Here is a 26032-nt window from a genome sequence, read left to right on the forward strand (position 1 = left end):
ACATATCTCTTTCTTTCTCCCCTTCCTTTTACCCTATCGGGTGTCGGAGGTAAACTAAAATAGGTGTAAAAATAATATTTTAATAATCCCTTGATTATATTCTTGGTGAAAGTACAAACTGTCTACAAGAGCTCCTCGGTTTTTTATATGCTTCAAAATTTTATATTTTAAATTTTTAAGAGCCCATACTAAATGAAATGAATATCAGTGGAGAAAGTTTCTTTTTCTTATCGAGGAAACAAGACTATGTGGTGCATAAAGAGATTGGAGAAGCGTTTGATAGCATGAAATATTGCTTAAAATCATAGCTTTGCAATCGGTTATATTATGATACAACATTTGTTGAGAGAGACTCACAGAGCTCATTGAGATAATTTAAAGAATTAAATTGGTATAAAATTACTATCCTTAAGGAACATGTTTTCAAATTGCAGTGTTTGAGAGGCCAGAAAATAGTCTTGATACAAATTTCATAGAACATCTTAAATACACAAGCTTGAAATACAACTCCTTACTCTATTTATCATCATCATCTTTGGCTCGACAATCCTCTGTGAATGCTCTGCTGCTCTAGAATTAGTTGCCATTCTTTTCGGTTTCTGGCAGCGTGTTGCCATCGTCTGATCTCTAGTATCTCTAAGTCGGTCTCAACGCCATATAACATAATTCGCGAACGACCTCTACCTCTTCTTTCTATTGGTATTCCTGTCATTAGCTTCTTAGCAATCATGTTGTCGCAATCATGTAGCAATAATGTGTCCGGCCCATCTAAGTCACTGTGTTTTTATAAACGTTAAGATATCTGGTTTATTAAAGAGTTGGTATAATTCGAAATTAAATCTTTGCACCACTGCCCTTGATCGTTTAAAGCTCCAAATATTTGGCGGAGCATCTTACGCTCGAATATTCCAAGAATTAATTCATCCTTCTGCGTTAGAATCCATGTTTTCACCCCGTACGTGAGGACCTGCCTCAGCAGTGTTTTGTGTGTAATAATTTTAGTTTTTCTTTGAATATTTCTTGAAATTTTGTGTGTAATAATTTTAGTTTTTTTTTGAATATTTCTTGAGTGGAATTGTTTTTGGAGTACATAGTATGCCCCATTTGTAAGGTTTATTCGTCTTTTAATTTCTTCACTTGTTTTATTGGTAGTAATCACTAGCGAGCCTAGGAATGTAAAGCTGTCAAACCAAGTACCTAATATATACTTGGTTTTGTCTTTGTTGATGACTAGACTGACCTGTTTCGAAGTCGTTTCCAATTCTAGGAAATATTGCTGAACATCTCGCTTGCAACGCCCTATTATGTATGTCAATGTCATCAGCGTATGCTAAGATTTGTATCGATTTATTGTAAATAGTACCGCTGTCTCTAATTTGTGTGTCTTGGACTGCATTTTGCAAGGCAATGTTAAAAGAAGGCAAGCCAGAGTATCCTCTTGCCTAAGCCAATCTTTTATCTCAAAGGATCGAGAGTTTTTTTCCTGCATCCTAATGCTGGCTTTTAAGTTAGACATTGTCATTCTAGTTAATCGGATAAGTTTTTTTGGTATGTTAAACTCACGCGTTGATGGTAGAGTACTGTTCTTTTGATACTGTTGTATGCGGCCTTGAATTCCTTGAATAGGTGATGGGTTTCAATGTTAAATTTTAATGTTTTCTCGAGGATCTGTCTCATTGAATGAATATGGTCCATTGTTAATTTTTCTGGAGTAAATCCGGCCTGATATTTTCCAGCTATGCCGACTGTGTAAACTGTCGCCTTTCGTAAAGAATATTTGCTAGTATTTTAAGCAGTCGTTAACAGAGTTATATCTCTGTAGTTGTTATACTGGAGCTGATCGTCTTTTTAATGTAACGGGCATATCACGCCTTGAGACCATTCACAGGGCATGGTCTCATGTTGCCAGACAAGAAGTAAAAGTTTATGCAGTGCTTGTAGCAGGTCGTCAATACCAATCTTGTAGAGCTCACTACAAATTTGAACAGTTCCTGGTGCTTTAGCCAACCTATTTCAGTGGTAGGTGGTCTTTCGTTTGAGATGAATAGATTTTAATGATTTCGATCTGCTACGGTGTTATCTGCTTCTTCGATGTAATGGTCGTTAAATTTTGCGTCGAAAAATTCAACCCATCGGTTCAAGATTAAGGCCGTATCACTTAGAATATTTCCTTTTCCATCCTTAGTCAATTACTTAATTTTAATTTTTGCTTCACATGAGGAATGGAATCACATTCGATTTAAATTCGTCAAAATTATTTTCACAGCATATCTAGGTTGGAGCTAAGGGATAAAATGTTAAATATTGAAGAACAAACGTTGGGTGATTATTCAATTTTATATTAATTAGTATTAAATTTTAAAATTAAATACTTTAAGCTTTGGCTATGACTTAAACACGATTCGTTGTTTGGGTTTTGTTACTTCATCTTGTTACATCCAAGCTCTGCATCTGAACTTGTATACGTAATTATGTTACTATATTTGCTACATTAAAATATAGGTAGTATACGTAGGCACATAGTCACTGTACGATCGAAAGAATTATTGAACTGGACTCCATCTTACAAGCTAACGTTAACGAGTTAACGAATTTTTTTTTATTTTTTTAAATAAAGGCCTAAGATACATTGCGAATATTTATGCAGGAGTGTAAGCGATATAAGAAAAGAACTGAATAGAGAAAAGTTTTGGTTTTTTAGCTTGAAGACGCATTCAAAAGATCGTAAACGTAATAACTGAGAAAGTTTCTCTACATATCTACTTCTTATTGTCACAGTGGATTGTATGCATTTCTTTATATTAATAAAATAAAATTACATTATTTAAAAACGTTGTGTTAAAAGTATAATGCTAAGTTCAAGCCAAGTTCTCTCAACATTTTTGGGGTATCTTAAGTAAGTACAATAATCAGTTAGTGATAACATTAATTTATTTAAATAAAAAAATATATATATAAAAGTTTTCGTAATAATAAAAAAAAACGTTAAAAAATATCAATTTTAATATATTTTAATCGATTAATAATATATCAGAAGGGATATATTTACAGCATAATGAACAGGGTTTAAAAAATGCTTCGAAATTACAGTAAAATGCAAATGGGTATTACGTGATTATCCTTGATAATCACGTGAAAAAACAAAAACAAAATATTACAATGTGTATAGCTACAATTCCCAGAGAAAATCTTGATTATTACACAAACTCCCACTACGCTTCTCCATCTACAATCAGACGGAATGACCAAAAGATATAATAAAACTGTCTGTGAATATCTTTTAATGGTCGTTGCTGATAATCAAAAAGATTGGAATACTTTAATTCTCTTTTTCTGCTAGCCTATAGAAGTTCTGAACATGAATGACTAATTTTCCATTAGTGATGATCACCGGAAGAAAAATGAAGCTTCCCCAAGATCCTATTTTTGAAAATTTGAAAGAAAAATTGAAAAAAGTCTACGAATTTGCTCGTGAAGGTTTGAAGTTTCAAAGTGATAAAGCAAGGCCAGACGTGACATGCATGCTATCAGGACAACGTTCAAAAGAGGTGATCCAGTATGGTTATACAATACGTAAGAAAGGATTTTGTTCGAAACTTCGATGAATATGGAAGGGTCTGTATACCTTCCAGCAAAAAATAAATGATCTAATCTAGCACATTCAGTTTTTGGCTACAAATAAACACAAGGTAGCTCATATCGAGAGATTATCTCTATACCATGGGAGTGATTCACTCTGTTGGCTTCATTCGGTCCCTTATAAGGAGTATTAAAAATCTAGACTGTTTTAAATGTCATCTAAATATCCAGGGGCATAAATATAAACTGGGCAGGTCATGTAGCAAGATTAGTTGATGACCGATGGACAACAAGAATTTTAGAATGGAGACCCCGAATACAAGCTAACAGAAATAGAGGTCGACCCCCAACGAGATGGACAGATGACATAAAAATCGTGAGTACAAATTGGATTCAGATGGCGCAAAATCGGACTAAGTGGAAAAGCATGCGAGAGGACTATGTTCAGCAGTGGATGTTAGAAATATCCAGAAATATCTCCGAAATATTGTGTAGTTGTTTAGAGAAGACTCTCTCTCATAAAAAATGTTGGGGGCAGTAGGCTGTCATGCAGTCTCACGGAAAATGAACCTGTACGTAGGTTGCTGAATAATAATTTAGGGAATATTGAGAAAGTACACAATACGCATTTCTGATATTTATATAATATTTTAATTTCATATAAATAATAAACCTTATAAGCATAAAAGCTACTAATATCGTGGGGTTATAACAAGAAAATCCTCTTAGAATGAGAAGAAATTGTTTAAATACCAAATAGAAATCACAATTTGTATTATCCAAAACAATTAGAAATCACAAAACAACGCCACAAAACATTAATGTAAATTTGATACATCTTGTTGTTTTATAGCCTAATTTAAAAGTTCAAGAAATAAAGCTCAATAACTAATGATAGCTTTGTTTTAATCCTATTCTTAATTATTATAAAATACATAATAATATCCTGAAAATGAGAGATTTTCAACTTGGCTCAATAAATAAAAATGTAAAAGCCTACTAATCGCTACTTGAAGTACTTGTTCATATATAGACTTTTCACAAGAATTATTTCAAAAATGGACTACATACTCTGTTTTTAATTATATGGTGATCTTTTCAATCCGAAACATTTTAGATTCTATACGACGCACCAAAAGTAGAATAAGTTATTGGAACGATTAATATAGGTCCGTATATAATATTTTAGTTTATTTATTTCTAATTAACTGAATCACCTGAATTATAAAAAAAAACTATACTTTTATGAATATTCTATTTTTTATTTTATTGTCTAAACTTTTGATCGATTTTTTTTCATTATATACTTTCCAACACAATAGTTATTTGATTAATTGGGCAACATATGCTAAAATACTATTTTCCATGTTAAAGCAAGGTTTTAAAAACTAGTGAAAAAGTTTATACAGGCTCTTAGGTACTCATTTTCTGGGACATAGAAAATAAAATTTCACGAATGTTTCAATTGAACAATTATCTCAATAAGCAGTACACTATTCTATGGTATTTTTGTACCCAAATCACTTGATTACTTGCGGAAGGTGAATCTATAACGTAGTCATAATAAGAAGATTTTTTATATTTCCTCTTTATCTCTATTTTTATTTATCGTGAACACTGATACATAAAAATGTATGACATTAACAACCAATTTTTATTTTGTCAGTCAAATTAATGGTATTCTTGACGCACGGAGGGCACCGAGTGCCATTTTGTTACCTGTGCCGTTCGTCGGTTTCGTGATTTCGATAATGCTTTCCTTTCGGATACCCGACTAGCGTTCATCTGCTTATTTTCGATCGTCAACTTACCTCCAGCCTAATTTGATTCCAGTACTCTGCCAGGCCGAGAGTTTGGCTGGGGGCGGTACATCTGTCAAAGAATAAAGCAGGTGTCCTAAGACCAACAGAAACCTCGCGTAGAGCAAAAAGGTAAAAGGCTGGTTCATCTTGATGTTCACTATGCATAAGGACTACGAAATCACTGCCTATTGATCCTTTTACCTTAAAGAATTTTCAACAATATGTGTCAGAAAAGTTGTCAAAGGGATAACTGGATTGCGGTGCCAACCGTTCATAGCGACGTCGCTTTTTGATCACCCAAAGCTGGGTTTAGACCGTCGCGAGACATGTTAGTTTTATCTCACTGATGACTTGTCGTTGCTATCATAATCCTGCTGAGTACAAGAGTAACTGCAGGTTCGAACATTTAATTGAAGCACTTACTCGAGCGAAAAATAGTACGAAGCTCCCATCCATGAGAGTATACCTAAACCCCTCTAAAATTGTATCCCTTCTAGCCAAAGGTGACAATGATAATTATATCTTGAAGTCCCAAGAGTTAAAAGGTTAAAAAAAGTGGCTATATTAGGCAATCGTAGTTCATTACGATTGTAGCATGAGGCCTTATTTGAGTTGAAATTATCGGTTTACGATGAGATCTATTCTTGATAGTAGAACAGATTTAACATGGGTATATAATTTTTTGATATGGGAACTCAGAATTGTCTGTAGACGTCTTACGTACCTGGCAGGTTGTTATACCTGGTAGAAAAGTTTCTAGGCTGCAATCTTTTGAGACTCAGCCTTTAGTTTAGGAATTCGTCTTGTCGTTTAGGTGAGATCCTTGATATATATTAAAAAAAAGTCGTACACGTCTAAACTTTAACGTAGGTACCTTCTTATCTACATAGCAACATCAAGAAAGTCGAAATAATTGATATTACTTTTATTGTAAAGTGTATGTCTTTACTTCCAAATATATTTAGAGGAGATTGATCTGTCTTGAAAGATCTTTATATAAAAACATACAACGTTTGCTTAATAGCCTTCTAACAAAATTCACAAATCTCGAGGTGGAAAAGAATGGGAAAAGAGAAAGACGTTTTAAATATTAGAATTAGAAAATTGCAATGTCTGGGACATGTCATTAGTAGTAAGCATTATAACTAATTAATAATACAAGAAAGAATACAAAGTAGAAGGAGTCGTGAAAGAATATGCATCTCCTGGTTGAACAATTTGAGAACTTGATTTAACTGCATTTTTCCTGATTTCTTTAAAGAAGCGGTACGAAAATGCGAATGGACACGATGATTGCCCACCTTCTTAGAGACGCATATGAAGAAGACGGAGAAGAAATCAAGATATGTCATTACGGCTTCGATATATAACTTTTTTACGACCATAAACCTTCTTGAATTCTTCTTAAAATTCAAAGCAAATAATAATATATATAATAATGTTTATAGACTTAATAAATATTGAAGTAAAAGTTAAATTTTAAACACTTTGCTTTTTATTTTAAAGCAAATAAATGGTTAATACTATTTGCAATACAACGGCTAGAAAAACTCATTTTACTGACATTTAAAGATTTAATTTAGTTTAATAAAGGTCATTTTAGGTTTAATTTTTTTTAACGGCAACAATCTGTTCGTGAAATCTTAAAACTCCATCTAATAAAATAAAATCTCCTGTAGTCTTAAAAGATAGAACTGGATATTTACCAGAAATATGGAGAAGAGTTAGAGTTAGCTTCATTCTGAAAGTAGGAAAAGATGACGTAAAGATAAATTATTTATGGATTTAATTCTTGCTTAAGGATTGTATGGGTGTTTGCCTCAAGGAGACTGCTAAAGAGACTGACCTTTAGGAAAATAAACGTTAGGAAAATATGTTAAATAAGAATCCCGGATAATGGTATATAGACCAATCTTAAACAGCAAAAACGAAACTAGGAGACTGTATGGATCTAGAACTAAACACTCAAAAATTCTAGGTAAAATGTCAATCATCTCTCTGTAAAAGGAAACCCACGCTATGAAAAGATGTGCTATGTACAAAAAATATCGGCGACAATAGATTGTCATAATGTCAAATAGACAAGCAGCCATTAAAACACCAAAATTATATGTAATCATCTCAAAATTGGTATAAAAATGTTTGAGGCTACACGTTTTAACATGTATACGCATCTGAAATATGCTTAACGGAGAAGATATTAATTTCCTGGGAGAAGTATAAATCCCTGAGCTACTCTGATTACCAAGAATCGATCAGAGAGTGTAATAGATGTCATAGTCTTCAAGTTTGATCGATTTTACTTTTCTTTAGAAAATGGCAAATTTTATTAAATTGGCATAAAATAAGAGCCTGTATTTTATTTTAAATTGTAAAAGATAAAATCGTTTTTTTATTAACAATGTTTAAGTTATTTTATATAATAATAATGTCATAAAACACTATTTTGATTGACAATAATGAACTTTATATGTTATTCCAAGTAAACTCCAGAACTCTGCCCGTAGATTTTTTATATCAAAATTAATCTATGTATTAACATCTATCTTACAGACGTCTTAAAATTTAATTTTTTCTAGACATTTTAGATTATAATATAATATGTTATATTTCTTTTGGATTACTTTTCTTTTAAACAAATGTACATATTAAGTATGTTCAACTACAAATGAATAAATTTGACCAAAAGTTTAGACTGTGGTGTATTATCCATGTAACAACTAAAGTTTTAAAAAAATTTGATTATTCGTATAAATTATGTATATCTACCAATTCCCAAATATTGATTTGAAATATTTTAAATGATTTCTATTTTCTAGAAAGAGATTAGAAATGTATAACAATATGTAAAAACGTTATTTTTAAAAATTGGTGAAAGCTTATGCTTTGTTTTCAATCCTAAGCCTATTTATTCGTAGATAAAAAAAATGTTTGCCCCATAGATTGTTGTTGAAAAAACAAATTCTGACTTAAGTTAAAAAAAGGAATAAATGTTAGTTAGAAAAATAACACATTTATAATTAATTAACGGGAAGTAATGTAATTTTTGCAGGGGTCACACTTTAATAATTATTTGGTCATCCCTGTTGAAAAAAAAAAATAATTCAGAAAAATAGCAAATTTTTAAAAGAATAATTTTTACATAATATTACAATAAAAAAATTATATATTTGTCTCTAATATTTGTTTATTTCTCTAATAAACCATATTTCTTGGGCAAATGAAAAAGAAAATTTATTAGACATGTTGAGTGTATTAAGCAAAATATCAGCTGATCACAAAAAATAAAAAATTACTTGAAAATTTCATAAATATATTAATAAAACGTAATTATTTTGAGTCTAATTGATATATCAACCATTAGTGTCTTTTTTGTTTCTTTTTTTAATTTCTAACTAATTTAAGTCAAATTTAAAACTTAAAATACACAATCTGTAGATTTTCAACTTGAGCAATCTCGTCCAAACATTTTCCTTAAAAATAAAACACGTTATTAATTCAGTCTGTTAGAAACATCGATCTTTAGACCCTGTTTTTTCGATAATATTGCTGACAACTTAAGAGTTAACGCAAGGTAACGTTTCGAAAGTGGTGCCTTTAACCATCATCAGACACTGTCCACGGACGCGAATCGTTCACCTAATTCTTCGCAAAAGTGGATCGGAGGTTGACGCGACGTCCCCGGGACGGCTGGGACATTGATGGAGTGATGGAGAGTTCTCCTCCGACGTCTTCTTCGTTTTCTGTGACAAATGATGCAAAGCAGCACCAACGTGAGCAATATGGCGACTATAGCAATTAACCAAGAGAGACGAAATCGCTCCTTAGGTTGTTCGTCTGATGCACCTAGAAACAAGTAAAGCGTTAGTAGAAAAATATATTTTCTAATTAGCACAATCTACGGTATGCGGTAAGTGAACTGAGATTAACATATCGGATGAAACCGAAAAATATTATGTGTGAAATGAGACAGTGACAACTTAAATATGTTTTAGTGATTTGATAATGAACTGAAGCAATTTTCGTATATGAAAAATACGTATAAGCTATAATTAAACATATAACTAGGCGTTAAACGTGATATTAGTACTATGATCTTTTCTTAACATTCCATCGGTGACGTACGGCATAGAAATTTGATCAAATATAAAAACTTGGGTTTGACTTTACTATGTTTGTGAGCATGCGTAGCTGCTTTTTGTACCTTCGTGTTAGAATATCGGCATCTAAATATGTGATTATTGTTCATCAATAATTAAGAGTTTGTTGATATAAGGTTGAATGCTCGAATAAATCAACTTTGATAAAATAAAGGAGGATATCGAGCACAGTTTTATTAATTAAATCTTGCCCAAGTACTTTCGCTCACTAGAGCATCTTCAGGGGCATTTCGTCAGTTTTGGGCTATCCAACAATCCCAGAATATCTCAAACATAAAATTTAACATTAAGTTAAACATAACACTACACTAAACAAGGACAAACAGTTTTAAATTATTTAAAAAATCTAAGCTACATTCTGGTCGGCAACAGGAGAGAGAATGATGAATTCTCTCTCCTGTTGCCGACCAGAATGTGAAGATGCTCTAGTGAGCGAAAGTACTTGGTCAAGATTTAATTAATAAAACTGTGCTCGATATCTGCCTTTATGTTCATCATCATCATCATCATGCAACCTCTTCTTTCCACTGCTAGACATAGGTCTCTCCCATTTTTCGCCACTCTTTACGGTTCTGTGCTTCTTGTTGCCATTTCTTGGATATTCTTCCAATGTCGTCCATCCAGCGTGTTGGTGGTCGTCCTCTGCTCTGTCTTCTCTTGGGCGCCGGTCAATTAGTTTTCTGGTCCATCTTGTGTCTTTCAGTCTCGCTATGAGACCTGCCCAATTCCATTTCAGCTTGGCTATACGTTCGACGACATCACTGATACCTGTTCTTTTCCTTAAATCTTGATTTCTTATTTTGTCTTTTTTTGTCACGCCGAGAATTGATCTTTCCAAGCGCCTTTGTGCCACTCGCATTTTTAGTGCTGTTGTTTGTGTGAGCGTAAGAGTTTCTGCTCCGTATGTTATAATAGGAAGAAAGCATTGGTCAAATGTCTTCCGTTTCATAGCTATCGGGATGTTGCTCTTAAAGATGTCTCTTAGTGAACCATACGCAGCCCAAGCAAGTGTTATTCGTCATTGAAATTCGCAGGTCTGGTTGTCCTTGCCTATTCTGATTTCATGACCAAGATATATGTACTTTTCTGTCAATTCTACCACTTGATTTTGGATGATTAGGTGTTCGCTGGGAACTAAATTTGTCATAAATTTGGTCTTACTGATGTTCATTTTTAGATCTATTGTTGAAGATACGTTTTTTAATTCTTGTACCATTTGTTGCGCTTCACCCAGATTTTCGGTAATAAGTACTATGTCGTCAGCAAAACGCAGATGATTGAGCATTTCTCCATCTATTTTTATTCCTCTATTTTCCCACTTTAGCATTTTAAAGGCGTATTCGAGGACCGTTATAAATAATTTAGGTGAGAGAGTATCGCCCTGTCTCACACCTTGCTTGATATGAATTTCTCTGTTGGTATCATGTAGTTTTACACGCATTGTGGCGTTTTGGTATAATGTTTGTACTAGCTTTGTAAGCCGGTAATCTATTCTACTATTGTTCAGAGCAGTTATAATGCTGTCTAATTCCACAGTGTCGAAGACTTTGTCAAAGTCTACGAAGATAAGTACCAGTGGTCTGTTATATTCTAGCGACTTTTCTATTAAGGTTTTTACTGTTTTTAGGTGATCGTTTGTTCCGAATTTTGAGCGGAAGCCAGATTGTTCTCGGGGCTGGTAGAACCTTTTGTTATCAAAGTTTAATTAAGAGTTTGACTGATGGATTCGACCGTTACTGGATGAAAATTTATTTTATCTAACAATAAAACACTTTGGCTTTCAAAACTTACACAAAATATATTATAATTTATTATCACTGCAGCTGTTTCGGCAGAGTGCCTTTCTCAAGTAATTTATTTTGGCATGAGTTTTCACTTTATAGTCTTTAACTGAATAAGTTGAGGAAGGAGAACTATTGTAAGTTGGTCATTCAGAATTATGTCTGTATTTTTTAATTTGTTAATTCCCATAGATGAGATGATAAAGGGGTAGAATGCGAAAACATGGAGTTAATTCCAGTTTACTTCAATTAGCCTCTTTTACTTAAATCCCACTCTCACCTTCACGCTGGTGTCTGTCCTCTGTAAACCGAGCAACCCAACTGGAAATCCGGTATCCAACCCGGGTGGAAAGTTGAGTCGTGAACTGACGAGAGCGAGTGAAATGACCCTTCGAAAATGGAGTTTGACGTTGGGTTAACTACCCAACCCTGTAAAAAACCTTTTGTCATAAGAGCTACCAAGAGAGAAACCGGACTGTCTAACCTACGACGAACTCGCAAACGAAACGGAGATAATGATTTAAAAATTTGCACGTGGAACGTAAGAAGGCTTTATCAGTCTGGAGCCACGGCACTGCTTATACAATGAATGAATAAAGCCAAAGCAGATATTATTGCCTTACAGGAAATGAGTTGGACTAGCTCAGGCATCCTGAAAAAAAAATAACTTCAATATTTACTACATTGGACATCCTACCCAACACGAATTTGGTACCGGATTTATTGTAAGCAGCAAAATCAAACATAGTGTAATTTATCTCAAAGCTATGTCTAATGAGACTTAAAGATAAGTTCGCTAATATTAGCATTATTAGTATCTATGCTTCAATCGAAGAAAAAGAGGATGATAAAAAAGACATGTTATATGAGGCACTAGACCTATAGTATGATGAGTGTCTCAAAATGTCATAAAAATATTAACTGGAGACTTTAATGCCAAAGTCGAAAGAGAGAATATATTTTCGCCCACCATCGGAAAAGATAGCTTACACGTAGACTCTAATGATAACGACTCAGAATCATAAACTCTGTAATGTCTAAGAACATAGTAATAGCTGGGACACGATTTTCCCATAAATATATACTAAAAGGAATTTGGAAATCTCCAGATAATGAAACGATTAACCAAATAGATCATATAATCATCGATGCAACTACTCTAAGTTATGAGATCTTAGGTCTTTTAAAAGAGCAAACATAGATAATGATCACTATTTAGTTAAAGCACAATTTTAAGAGAGAATATTCAATTTAAAAAAAAAGATCGGGAAAAGGAGAGAAAAAATCGACATTAATAAACTAAAAGACATTGCAAATTTACACAGACAGCAAGTAAAAGATCAACGTAGGACAGAAAACTTCGAAGAAGAAGATGACATTAAACAACTATGGACAAATATACAAGACACTATGTTACAGAAATCGGTTGAAATATTGGGCAAAACCAAGTCAGAAAAAATAAATCATTGGTTTGATCATGAGTGCCAAATGGCCACAAATAGATAGAACGCAGCATATCAAAAAACATTTGACGCTGGTTGTACACGGTGAAAAAAAGAAGAGCAAAGACATCTTAAAAGAAAAAAAAACGTATCCATCGACGAAAAAGAGAACCAAATACGAACAGAACACTTTCAATGAAACACAAAGTTTATTCCATAAAAATGAAACGAGGAAATACTACAAATCCTTAAATAATAGCTGTCAAAAATTTAAACCGTGATTAAAAATTTGTTAAGACACTAACGGTGAAATTCTACATGATAAAGCTCAGTTCTTAACAGATAAACACAACATTTCAGCGAACATCTAAATATAAACAATATTAAAGGAGGTTACAACATAGACAATCTACAAAATCTACAACGTCAACTACACAGTGAAGACCCAACAAGGAGAGAAGTATCAAATGCCATCCTACAACTCAAAGATAATAAAGCCCCACGAATCGATGAAATCTGTTCAGAAATGTCTAAAAAAAATGGTGATCAACTTTTTGCAGCAATCCATAAACTAATAGTACTTATATGGCAGAATGAATTGGTACCAGAAGAGTCGCTTAAGGGAATAATTTATCAGTTGCATAAAAAGGGTGATCGACTGGAGTATAAGTACTATAGAGGCATTACTCTGTTAGCATCTGCGTATAAAATGTTCGGCAATATATTGTTTAAAAGACTTCAATATTTTACAAAAGATATTGTTGGTCAATGTCAATGCGGGATTTACTGCTTTAAAGTCAACTACACATCAAATTCAAGCACATTGGCAGATTCTAGAAAAGTCACTAAATATAACATAGATACACACCATCTCTTTGTTGACTTCAAAGCAGCCTATGACAGTGTTAACAGAACTGCATTATATAATGCAATGACAGACTTTGGGATTACACCTACGTTAGTTAAGTTGACCCAACTAACAATGCAAAACATAAGATCATGCGTTAGAATTGAAGGAGAAAACTCTACGTTCTTTGACATTAATAATGGTTTAAAAAAGCGAGGCGCCTTGGCGTGTCTCCTCTTTAATATTGCCTTAAAAAATGCAATCAAAAAATTAAATATTTGGAACTATTTTTAATAGATTGACGAAAATTCTCGCATTCGCTGACTATATAGTTATAGTGTGCAGAAATATGAGAGACATGGTGCAGTCTTTTACAAGGCTTGCTGACGCTGCAAGTGAATTAGGATGGTAAACGAGAAAAAAACCAAATATATGCTGGTTTATAAAAACCCCCAAAATATCCAACAGAGAATTCAAATTAACAACCATACCTTTGTGCAAGTCAAAGAATTCACATATCTGGGATCGCTATTAAACGGAACAAACACAACAAGTGACAAAATAAAAAGACGCATAGTAATAGCAAACAAAACTGTTCACGGTCTCCAGAAACATATAAAAAATAGAAATATAAAACATGCAGTAAAGCTCAATATATACAAGACGTTTATACGACAGGTTTTCATATATGGGGCTAAAATGTGGACCTTATCTCAAAATAATGAAAGAAGTCTTGGTATTTTTACATGAAGAATACACGAAGAGATTAACATTTTCAAAACCAGAGGGTATAAGAAGTAGAGGACGATCACGAAGGAGATGGATCGATGATGTGGAAGAAGGCCTACAGATTTTAAGGGTCAAAAGATGGAGGGAAGTTGACAGGAATCGACAAGAGTGGCGACTTCTTTGTGAACAGGCCAAGATCCACAACGGATTGCCGAGCCACTTATGATGATAGATTACCATAGATTCTAATAGAGATATCTGAAAGCCTTTATTTTGAATCTGAAGAATTAAAAATTGGTCATTAAACGAACGATTATGATCTAGAAGTTGAAGTGCGTACTTAGTTTTTATGCACCACTGTGTAAATGCTTCTTCTGTTTGCTTATTCTTGTTGTTCCTTATATATATATATTTGTTGTTGTTGGGTCTAAATGTTCTAAAGATGTTATACGTTTTTTTTTTGAAGTTTATATGTAATCGAGCAGAAGGTACTGGGTTTTTCTCTCATGCTACGGTAGGCTCCCAATTTATGTTGTGTAGGATCGGATGATGAATTTTGTATAGTCGTGTCAATATGGGTAGGTTTATGAAATACGGAGAATTCACGTTTGCTTTTTAAGTCTGATAATTTTTTGAACGAAGCATCGCGAGGTTCCACCCTTTCCCTGTATGCGTTACGAACACCCGTCAGTTATCCCCTCGGGGGGGAAAGGTGAACGCAGGTAGAGGAACTCTACCTCGCACGTAGACAGGTGGCGCCGATGAGCTCTCCTCTCCCACTCTTAAATCTCCAATATTGTGTACATGCCGCAATCCTACGCCTTTAATAGGAAAAGGACGTATAAGGGTCGCAGCTCGTTCAACTTCACTTTAGTTCTGTGGAATGAAAGTAGAGTGGTCCCACGAGAGACCTTTCCTGGATACTAGAAGTATAGACCGGTGACTGTAACGCCGAAGCACCCTGCATAAATTTCTACAAACACGACACCTCTCTCACCTGGCTCTCTACCTCTCATTCCTTCCCATTGGTCGCCTCTTACGACGGGCAGGGATATTTGGACCAGGAAGTATTCTTATCGCCGCTTGCAGGACAGCGAGCCATCATTTACAAACAACAACTTAGGCAAATATATCACAGAACAACAAGAGCCATAAAAAAACCACATACACAATAATGTGTACAAACTTAAATTTGGCAACTGCTCAAAAACTTACATCGGTCAAACTGGTAAAACCTTTACCAAAAGGGTAGCAGAGCACGAAAGCGCTTTCAATAAGAGAAAAACAGATTAGACGTACACACTTCATCTTCTAGACCAATAATTATTTAAATGACTAATTTCAAATTGTTTACATTCAAAATAAAGGCCTTAAGCTATCTTTATTAGAATCTATAGAAATTATCAAATTAGAAAATACAGATATAATTCTCAATGACCAGCTTGAGACAAACAGTTCTTTCTTCCTAAACGTATTCATTAAAAGACTATATAGTGTAAACGCATGCCAAATATAGAGCTGTAACTTGTGATAATAAATTAAAATAAATTTTGTGGAAGTTTTGAAACCAAATGTTTTCAGTGTTTTATTGTTGGAATTAATAGTTTGTTTTATAGCAAATTGCTCGGCTGCACGTATGTCACCGGACCTTCATCCGGAATTTTGGACCGACGTAATGAATAACGTCAGTATACTTTTTTTTGAAATTTTCAAATATGCTCAAATAAAACTATCTTTAATTTACCGTTTTCTTATTTTGTTAAGGTTGTTTGTGGATCATAACCAGTAATTTGTAAGCATAAATGTTAAAATAGTTGTTCACACAATATCTATATGCTCATTAAAATAATAGGTACCGTTTGCGTCATAAAAATCTGGTACAACTCTTATAACCGAAAATCGTGTTTTTCAAGTTGGGTAAGTTGATCTTGTCACATATGTCATTCAAATTTCTAGGGCAACGTTGCCAATTCAACGAAATATTGTATCAAATCAGCTAAAAGGAGGGCCGTGCAACAGATACATTATAACATTACAGTAGATGCATTCCAATGTTCCCTGTGCCAATACCCTACGTTTAAAGATCCTTTAAACATTTTGGGCATTAACGCAACCTTCTTTCCGTAAATTTATTAGATACGGTTTTTTTATTGTTAATGATAATAATAATACCTATATAAAAACTTTAAACAGTTTTGAACGTTCCCTTTTTATTCAAATTTAGTGCAATTCCGTTATCTGTGATGGCAACAACGAATTTATTCACGAACCAAGTCTGAACACAGGTTTCCATTGGGAAAACAAAGTGTACTAGTTTTATATGACGGGGACTGTACATAATAATTTTTACAATATAACTAATTACGAAAAGTGGCAGAAATGTCTGCTGAATTTGGCACAAGAATGTTTGTCAGGGTAGAAATCTAAGTTGGTTAAATAAGCTATAACCTTAGCCCTTAGTTTTCTCCGTTGGCCATATCAATCTGTTATAACCGATCTCTATGTGAACAATATATGTAATACCCAGTACGAATTACTAATGACCACTTGGTTATGACTGTAGTTGGGCCATTACGTACTGAAACTATAACAATAGGTCTTTTGTTGATCTAATGTTCAATTAAATGCCGGTTTCACAATGTAAGGCTACCTTTTCTTTAGTAGATAACCAGTAGTTACCCTCAAAAACGTTTCGCAATTCAAGATCAACAGCTGGTCTGATGGTTAACCTATAAAACTTTTAACCAGAAGTTAAGTGCTCGTTTGAAGCTTTTCGTTGGGAACATTTTAAGCACGTAAATCAATAATTAAGTAGGCACAGAGAAAAATGTTTTGAACAAATAGACAATGAAGAATTTTGCTTTGATTAGGGCTTTAAAAAAAATCTGTTAAAAATATTTTAGAGAAAATTAAACAATTTCTTACCCTACAAACATACAAGTAGAATAGATGGATTCAGGTAGTCTTTCAATTAACATATCTGCCTTATAAGGAATGACTCCTCTGCACTCTCGCAGTAGTTACTGCTCACATTAAATTTTTATTTAAAAGGCTCATTTTTATAGAGCAGTGGTGATTTTTGTCCGTAACATAACAAATAGCAGTGTAGAGTAGTCCGTAATGACTTAGCAAATTTGTTACCAAATTACCTACATAACAATTCTGATGATGAAATTAATGAAATAAGGCTAAATTTTTATTATTAAAAAATCTTTTAGGCGTATAGGTGCAAGGGATTGCACAAATGTATAAATTCAGTCTCTAGGAGAAGTAGTTCAAAAATTAAAAGAGACTCAAAAATTTGCATTTAAGATGCAAAAAACGCAACGAAGAAAATTTTGGTCAAATTCAAAGTATTTCAGTTTTTTTATTTTCAGTCCATTTTGATGATTTATTTAGCACACTGTATAAAAATTTATAAATTTAAATTTAGTTTAGTCAGTTTTTTAATAAAATTTTGTATTTGACTTATTATACGGGTTAATTGAAAGGTTTTTTATCGTAACTTTGAAACATCCTGTGGAATATTTCCGTTAGCGGATTTTCATAAAACCTTGTTTTTCGGTTGTAATCATGTCTTCTAAGTATTTCGTTGTTTTTTGTTTCATGTAAAAATATGGATTGGTTAATTTTTAGAAGGGGAAATGACTTTGCCACCCACAATTTACGACTTTTCCTATTATTACCATTATCTTTTGTATTAATTTGTAATACGACGATGGGAGCTTTGGTGACTGATATGGAAGGAATGTCATATCAGCATCCCACAAGCACTGTATTTAAATAATAATTAAAAGCAACGACATGATCTTGTTTTTAATGAAAAATGATAACAATACCAAAACATAAAAAAAATTAATTTAAATGCAGCTTCACCTAAGAACGTAAATGACAAACAAAAACTACTAAAAAATAATTTTATACTTTGTATTGCCTTCCTTAGCCTCCATAACTGCCTGTACACGTCGGCTTATGCTGTCTATGAGGTTGCGAATATCATCTTGCTGGATGTTTTGCCATTCCTCTTCAAGAGCCAAGCGAAGTTCGTTAATTGAGGCTGATGCGACTTCGCGACCTCTAATATTTCTACCAAGCATGTCCCACGTGCTCTATTGGGTTCAGATCTGGCAAAAAGGCTAGCCAGTTCATTGTATTAGTACTAACTTCCTCTAAATATTGCGTGACATACATTGCAGAGTGGGGTCGCGCATTATCTTGCAGTAATAGAAAATCATCGCCGATATATTGAGAAAAGGGTACTACATGATTCGCTATGATTTCGTCAATATACCGGTGTGCAGTCAACGAACTCTTAATAAATACCAATTCAGTGTGCACCTCTCGGGATATTCCTGCCCATACCATCATCGAACCCCCTCCATGGCTAACGCGGGGACTGAAAACGCACTCCGCAAATCTCTCTCCAGTTCGACGCCATACTCGTTCTCTCCTATCTGATGAGTGAATACAGTATCTCGACTCATTCATAACAAGAACATTACCCTATTGTCCTAAATCCCAATGTAAATGTTCCCTGGAAAATTGTAGTCTAGCCACTCCGTACCGTGAAAGTAATTTGGTCCCATTTGCTGGTCTGCAACTTTGCAAACCAAATTCATGTAATCTTCGACGAACTATAAATACACTTGCATTATTGCCTCGAACCTCTTGAAGCTGATTTCTTGTTTGCACCGCTGTTAAATGACGATCCCGCAAAGCGTTGACTCATATAAAACGATCATCTAAAGCGGTAGTTTTGCGCTTCCTGCCACATCCCGCTTTACGCTTGTATGTTCCAATTCGTATAGAACGTTCCACTACCGTTTGGATGGTAGAGCGATGAGTGTATAGTACTCTAGCCACATATTCATAATTTCGCCCATCTTCAACCAGAGCAACGACTTTCGCACAATCTTCGACACTAAGAAACATGATCAATCATAGGTAAACAAAATGTAAGTGTCAATATGACATAATGATAACAGTCACCAAAGCCACCTCGTCGTATTACAAAATAACTCCAAAATAGTCATAATTAAAAAGTCCCAAAATGGTGGGTGGCAAATTCATTTGGCTATAAAAAATGACATAACAAATGCAGATGAAGACATCACAATGAGGATCGGACAAGATGAAATAGAACAAGTTCAGGATTATATATATCTGGGTCAGACTATAAAACTTAACAAAGAAAACCAAACAGCAGAGATAAAAAGACCAGTTAGACTGGCATTTGCGGCATTTGACAAACTAAGCTACATTCTTAATAACAAAAGATATCCACAGCATCTTAAGACCAAAGTATACAATCAATGCGTACTCCCTGTTCTCACTTATGGTTCCCAAACGTGGACATTTACAAAAGCAAATATGGACAAAATCATAAAAACCCAAAGAGTAATGGAATGACAAATGCTGCACATAAGACTAATGGATAAAAAAAAACGAGTGGAAAACAGAGAAAACAAAAGTGAAGGATGTTAGACAAGAAGTTGCAAAATTGAAATGGAGATTTGCAGGACACAATATAAGACAAAAAGAAGACCGATGGAACAAAATTCTTATAAGTTGGAGACCGTGGAAATATAAACGAAGCAGAGGAAGGCCCCAAATGAGATGGGCAGATGATATCAAGAAGCACGTGGGCTCTACGTGAATAACTGTAGCGACAGACAGGGAAGAATAGAATAGGATTGGGGAGGCCTATGTCCAAAGATGGACCGAAGAAGGCTAATTAGATAAATAAATAAAAAATGAACCAAGGTATATTTTGACATAAAACAAAAAACATATTGCTTAGGAGGCATAGTTGCAACCGAAAAATAAGGTTTTACTAAAATTCGCAAACGGAATTATTCCACAGGATGTTTTAAAGTTAGGATAACCGAACCACGTTTTAATTAACCCCGTAAAATAAATCAAATATAAAAGTTTATCAAAAAAACTGACTACACTAAATTAAAATTTATAAATTTATACAGAGTGTGCTAAAAAATCATCAAAATAGGGCTAAAAATAAAAAAATTTAAATACTTTGAATTTGACCATAATTTTCTCCGTTGCGTTTTTTTTACGTGTGAGTGTATATATGTTTTTATTTGCCACATAACTCAATTAGAGCTTGATACTTTGTTGTGCATATTATTCCAAAGATCAAGTTACATTTGTGTCAAAACTGTCAGAATCTATACTGACCACTGTCCATCAAAATGTAATCCATATTGATCACCCATAATCTTCTAACCAGTAAAATTATTACGAAACCTTATACTGACCAAAACTGAATGTTGGTCTATCATTTATTCTGTAAGTAAAGTACTTAACCCCTACGGTTAACCACTAATTGTGAAACCGACCGAAGACGATAATTCGACCATAATATAATCATTAATGTCGTGAATATATTTTATTTATTATATTGATGATCTTATGCAGTGTATGTAATAAAACAAAAAACATATTGACTACCTGCTTACCTACGCATCTAAAAAGAATGATACAAAATAAAAAGGGTGAAAGAGAAAGAAATAGTACCACTCACGTGTGAGCGTAAGACAGGTAGAGTAGGCATGCGCTGTAATCAATCAGTGGAGGCGTCACGCCGGCCTCAGCAGCGGCAGCGTCAGCGCCAAAAAAAGTGGTGGCAGCAGGTGCCGTAGGCTACGTGGCCGCCGGAGAGACGCGCGCGATACACCTGCACACACAAACAGTTCAGTCTTTAGTCACAAGCTAGAGAAATAGAGTGGATAGTTGTAAGAAGCAGTGCGTACTACCTAGCATTTCGAAACAAATACAATGCACACATATTATAAGCAAGCAAGTTGTAAAATGTTAATAAAAATGCATAATTTTTTGTTCCTACATTTTTCTATACTATTCTAATAGGTTTTTTAAGTATGCTGCTAATAAAGTGTATCCTTACTGCACACTGCATTTCAATGAAAAGTTTCCAACATTAGTACAATAAACAAGACTGGAAATTTAAATGATTTCAAGGAATATTGTTTTACTCTTACTGCTATAATATTAGCAGGTCACTGCAGACCTCACCTGAAGTTTAAAATAAAATTTGTTCACCAAAAAAATTCCTACGTCTTCCTAAATTAATATGTACTGCTTTTAGGTTGTGTTTAAATCATCGGAGTTACCCATAGACATATAGTGCAAATAGACTGACTGTTGCAATATAGGCCCGTTCCCCCAGAGTGACAGCGAAAACTGACGAAAAGCAGTCACTGCATCTCTTTCTAATTTGCCAGGTTTATCGACGACGTAACCTAAATGACCAATGAGAAAGTCACGTGGTTGATAAACCCGGCCAATAGACAGAGATGCAGGGACTGTTTTGCGTCAGTTTTCTCAGTCGTTCTGGGAGATTGGGCCTGTATGGCAGCAGTGAGTCTATTTTTATTATATTAGTATGGAGTCACCAGCAACCCCACAGGTTGGATGGATAGATTTAAAGAGGTGGCCTTTTGGCCTATTCCACTGCGACCTTTTCAGATCTATTGTGGTCCTCTAGTCCTAGATAACACTCTCTAACCTGACCCTTTTTAAAAAGTTTAATAGCCTCGAGACTGTACCTTCCATGTAGCTATTTGCCGGTGGATTTTCTTCTCCTAATCCAAAGAACCGCACATTTGCCAAACTGTCACACTGACAAAGAATGTGCTCTGCTGTTTGAGGTGACAGAATCTGCACAGGTCATCAAGTGCCTATTTAGCTTACCGTGCCCTGTTAGAAGACCCACTATGGCTTTGACTGTTTTCCTGGCTTTGCTTATTAGGTCTGCCGTAAAGTTTTGGCAAACGTTTTGTAATGAACTGTTTCGCCTGTCTTTGTCCTGGTGAATTCCTTAACCATTCCAGAGATTTGTGAGCTACCCACTTCCTTGTAGCCGTTCTTGTTACTGTCTTTGCAACGCCGCAGAAGGGTTCCGGTCCAATGAATGGAATTGATGAGCCTTGTTTGGCCATTTCATCTGCTTTTTTATTGCTCTTATGATCCTCGTGCCCCGGTACTTAGGCTACCGTAACATTGATTCTTGATAACCTATGACAATTGATCCTAACCTTGATAATTGACCTTTACAGAATTGAATGCCTTAAGCGCTGCCTGACTATCTGTAAAGATGGCAACTGAACGGAACGTTCTTTCCTGCCTTTCTATTTCTTCCACGAAGTGATGGTTTGCCGTTATTTTCGCCTAAAAAACTGTCACATCCTTAGATAGACTTACCGGGAAATGTATCCCTTGATTTGTCCCTACTATGCCGGCTTCCACACCCACCGATTTTTGTGAGTCATCCGTATACCAGGTAGCAGCAGCTTATATGGGTGAACCTTTATTCCAGTCTTCCCTGCCTGGTATATTAATTGTGAACTTATTATTAAGGCTATATCTCGTAGCTGTTGCATCGATAGGTTGCCCCATCACAATATCGGCTTTTAGTTCCTCGATTAGCTTTCTGTTGTCAGCACCATGCATTTGGTTTATATGTCGCTGACTATGGATTAATCTGTGCATCACTGATATAATTTCGCCCTGTATAAAGGTATAAAGTGATGGTAGATTCAGCAGGAGTTCCAACGATGCAGTAGAAGTTGTTTTTATGGCCCCCGTAATACACAGGCATGCTAGCCTTTGTTTATTACCTAGCAGCCTTATTGTTTCCACTTGCTGCCTCTTTGTCCATCACGTCACCGAGCCATAAGTTATCATTAGTCTAATAATCCTTGTGTATAACCATAAAGTCATTTTGGGGTTAAGTCTCCAATTCTTACCGCACATTCTTCTACATCTGCCCAGAGACATAGTAGCTTTCTGTGTGATTTTCAAAATGTGAGTATTTCATGTAAGCCTATGATCAAAATACACATCACGGTATTTTGTTTCTTTGGCAAATGAAATCTCTGTTCCTCCCAGCACCGGTGGTTTTAGGCCTTGTAGTGCTGTTTTTTTTTTGACGATTTGTGTTTTCTGAGCATTGACTATCAGTCTCTCTTGTTTACACCAAACGTCAACTATATTTAGGGCTGCTTGCATTCTCTCAGACACTACCTGAGAAAACATATCCTAGACAATAAAAGCCTCCTGTGTACAGATTTCTGAGGAGATCATCTACCAAAGTTGCCCAAAGAAGAGGGGTCAGAACTCCTCCTTTTAAACAGCCTCCACCTACTTTTGCTTTGATGGTAGCTTTACCCAGAATGGACATTACTGCCTATTCTCCAGGGGTGCCTTTATCCATCTGCATATTACCGCAGGTGCTCCTCGTCTACTCATACCTCCTATCAAAGAGCTGGTAGTAACATTAATAAATGCCCCTTTTAAATTCGAAAAAAGCGGCCATTACTATTGTTGATATTATGCTTTGAGATAAGCCACATTAAATAATCCCACAGGTTTTTTATTCCTGTTTGCTTTTTGTTTTATTTATTTTAGTAGTTTCTTTAAGTAAACTTTTTTTAAAAATGTATCGTCTTTTATCGTGTTCTCTTCAGAAGGTGCTGGAACGGTTTTTCCGAGCTTAATCTTTCTAACCCATTTTCCTACTCGTTGATTATCCAAAGGTGCTTGAACGGTTTTTCTGAGCTTAATCTTTCTAACCCATTTTCCTACTTTTTGATTATCCAATGTTTCCTCTTGTGATTACTTTGGGTAGTAAATAACAGTCAAAGACAGAATTTCTTTTTTTCCAAGACATTTATTTTGGTCTAAATAAACAAAATATGAAAGTTTTTTCGTTATTTCCAATTTATATAAGTTCATGTAGATATTCGGCTTTAGTAGACCTTAAAATAATAATATATCGACGATGAGTCGAAAGGACGTGTCCGATTTAGCACATCAGTCGATAAAGAAAACTCGGTGGCTACATTCAGTGCCTGTAGTCGACGGGCAAGAACGGGGAATTATCGATTTTGTTCGTCAACTGAACGAACTTAAGTTTAAACTTAAGTTTAACTCACCAAATCGACAAAATGGAACACGTTAGCTCACCTGTTCCGGCAGGTTGGTACGTATTGTTTGTTTAACATATCAAGAATGCCTCTAATAGATTTTTGCTTGTTCTTTTACACTGTCAGTAACAATATAAAAGTATGTTTTGTTAAATACATAGGCGTACTCTAGACGATAAAAGTATATTAATGTCACACCCTATTTCTGTTTAAGCGTTTTTGCGTGCTGTTGCTATTAGTTTAATACTGGTGGCTGGGTTCGGTTAAATTATGAGGTAAAGGAATTGCTGGTAACGATTATACTGATGGTCCTGCTAAATAAGATGATAGCGTTTCTTTTGTCAGATCAGAACTATTTTGTGGTATTTTAAGATACTACATCATCGAATAAAACCCAAAAATAGGAAAATGAATATGGTAGAACCTACTTGAAAAATATTCCAGGCCAAAGACTGGCAAATAATAAGCAAAAAGGTTATTCCAAGTTTCTCCTTGCAACGCAGCTATTATTAGAGCTTCTCGAGGCTTAGCTTAGAGTAATCACAAGTGAATACTGGTCACTCAGATATATACTATATAAATGGGCAAAGTCGATAGATCAATATGCAGATTGTGCATGAAAATACAGAGTATATCTCCTAACGATATGTCAGCAACTACAGGATAACTGTGCGTAAACACCATAAATACCTTGAACATATGTCTGTGGAACTTAATAATTTAATAAATTTAACTCTGTAACAGATAATAGGTTTTTTACTATTCTGGTTATTTTGGACCCAAACATAGATATTGGACGCGTAGTAAAAACCTTTTAGTTCGCAGTTTGAAAAGGCACGAGAGAACAAAAGACCTCTTGAAAATGTACAACACACTAAAAATCGTAAAAAAATTTTATAGTCGTAGTTATGCCTATTAAAGAAAAAACAATGCAATAGAATATAATTATGAACGGTATATAACAAAGAAAATATAGGATAGAGGACAAGTGGATGAACATGATAAAATTAGTAAAAAGTAGAAAGAAGTACAGCTGGTTCCTAAAAAACTGATACGACTCATTGTAAGATTTGATCATTTTGAGCAGTGTAATTGATTGGCCTGACATTATATTATATTTACAATATAATATAATAATAATAGACAAATATTAAAATAAACAAACAAACAACAAACAATTGATTACATTATGTTAATTCATAAATTGTAATAGTTATTGGTATTAGTATATGTCAGGTGTAAATTTTAATATAACATTTTGAATTCCTGCATTTTATAAAGAGTATATAAATGGTTCATCTTCGTGAAAGATGAGAGCTCTTTCCAATCCTGTTGTATACCGTGCCGCAGCTCTTCGGCATTTTGAGGTATAAAATTACGCCGATGCAACCGTTTTATAATAACCCCCGCACATTCTCGATTGGGTTTAAATCTGGACTGTAGCTGGGCCATGGTAAGGTTTCGATGTTGTTATTCTGGAGCCACTGGTTTATGATATTTGCAGTGTGAACCGGAGAATAATTATCTTATTGGAGGATAAAATTATTTTCTGGACGCAACTGTTTTACAATGGGAAACATGATGTTTTCTAGAATATTCTTGATTGCTTCTGTTGTGGTGTGAGAGCTTGTTTTTTGCAGAAGTTCGGTACCTAAGAGGCGATGCTTTAATTTTTCACTATGTTGTTGTCTTTCTTGCCGGAAACTGTGACATAATTCCTGCAGTTTCGC

At 34.5% G+C, this 26032-nt stretch overlaps 1 protein-coding gene across 3 annotated transcripts in view; it reads right to left on the reverse strand.

The window, feature by feature from the left end:
• Positions 1-8752: 8752 nt before the first annotated feature.
• LOC140439959 (tolloid-like protein 1) overlaps positions 8753-26032 on the reverse strand; it is a 740970-nt gene continuing 723690 nt past the window's right edge. For all 3 annotated transcript variants that reach the window (XM_072530156.1, XM_072530155.1, XM_072530154.1), the window contains one exon: positions 8753-9227. In XM_072530156.1, coding sequence (XP_072386257.1) covers positions 8989-9227 — 239 coding nt within the window. In that variant the 3' untranslated portion in view covers positions 8753-8988. The remainder of the gene's footprint in view (positions 9228-26032) is intronic.

The sequence above is a fragment of the Diabrotica undecimpunctata genome, chromosome 4 (genome assembly GCF_040954645.1).
Source record: "Diabrotica undecimpunctata isolate CICGRU chromosome 4, icDiaUnde3, whole genome shotgun sequence".
In the NCBI taxonomy this organism is placed as follows: Eukaryota; Metazoa; Arthropoda; class Insecta; order Coleoptera; family Chrysomelidae; genus Diabrotica; species Diabrotica undecimpunctata.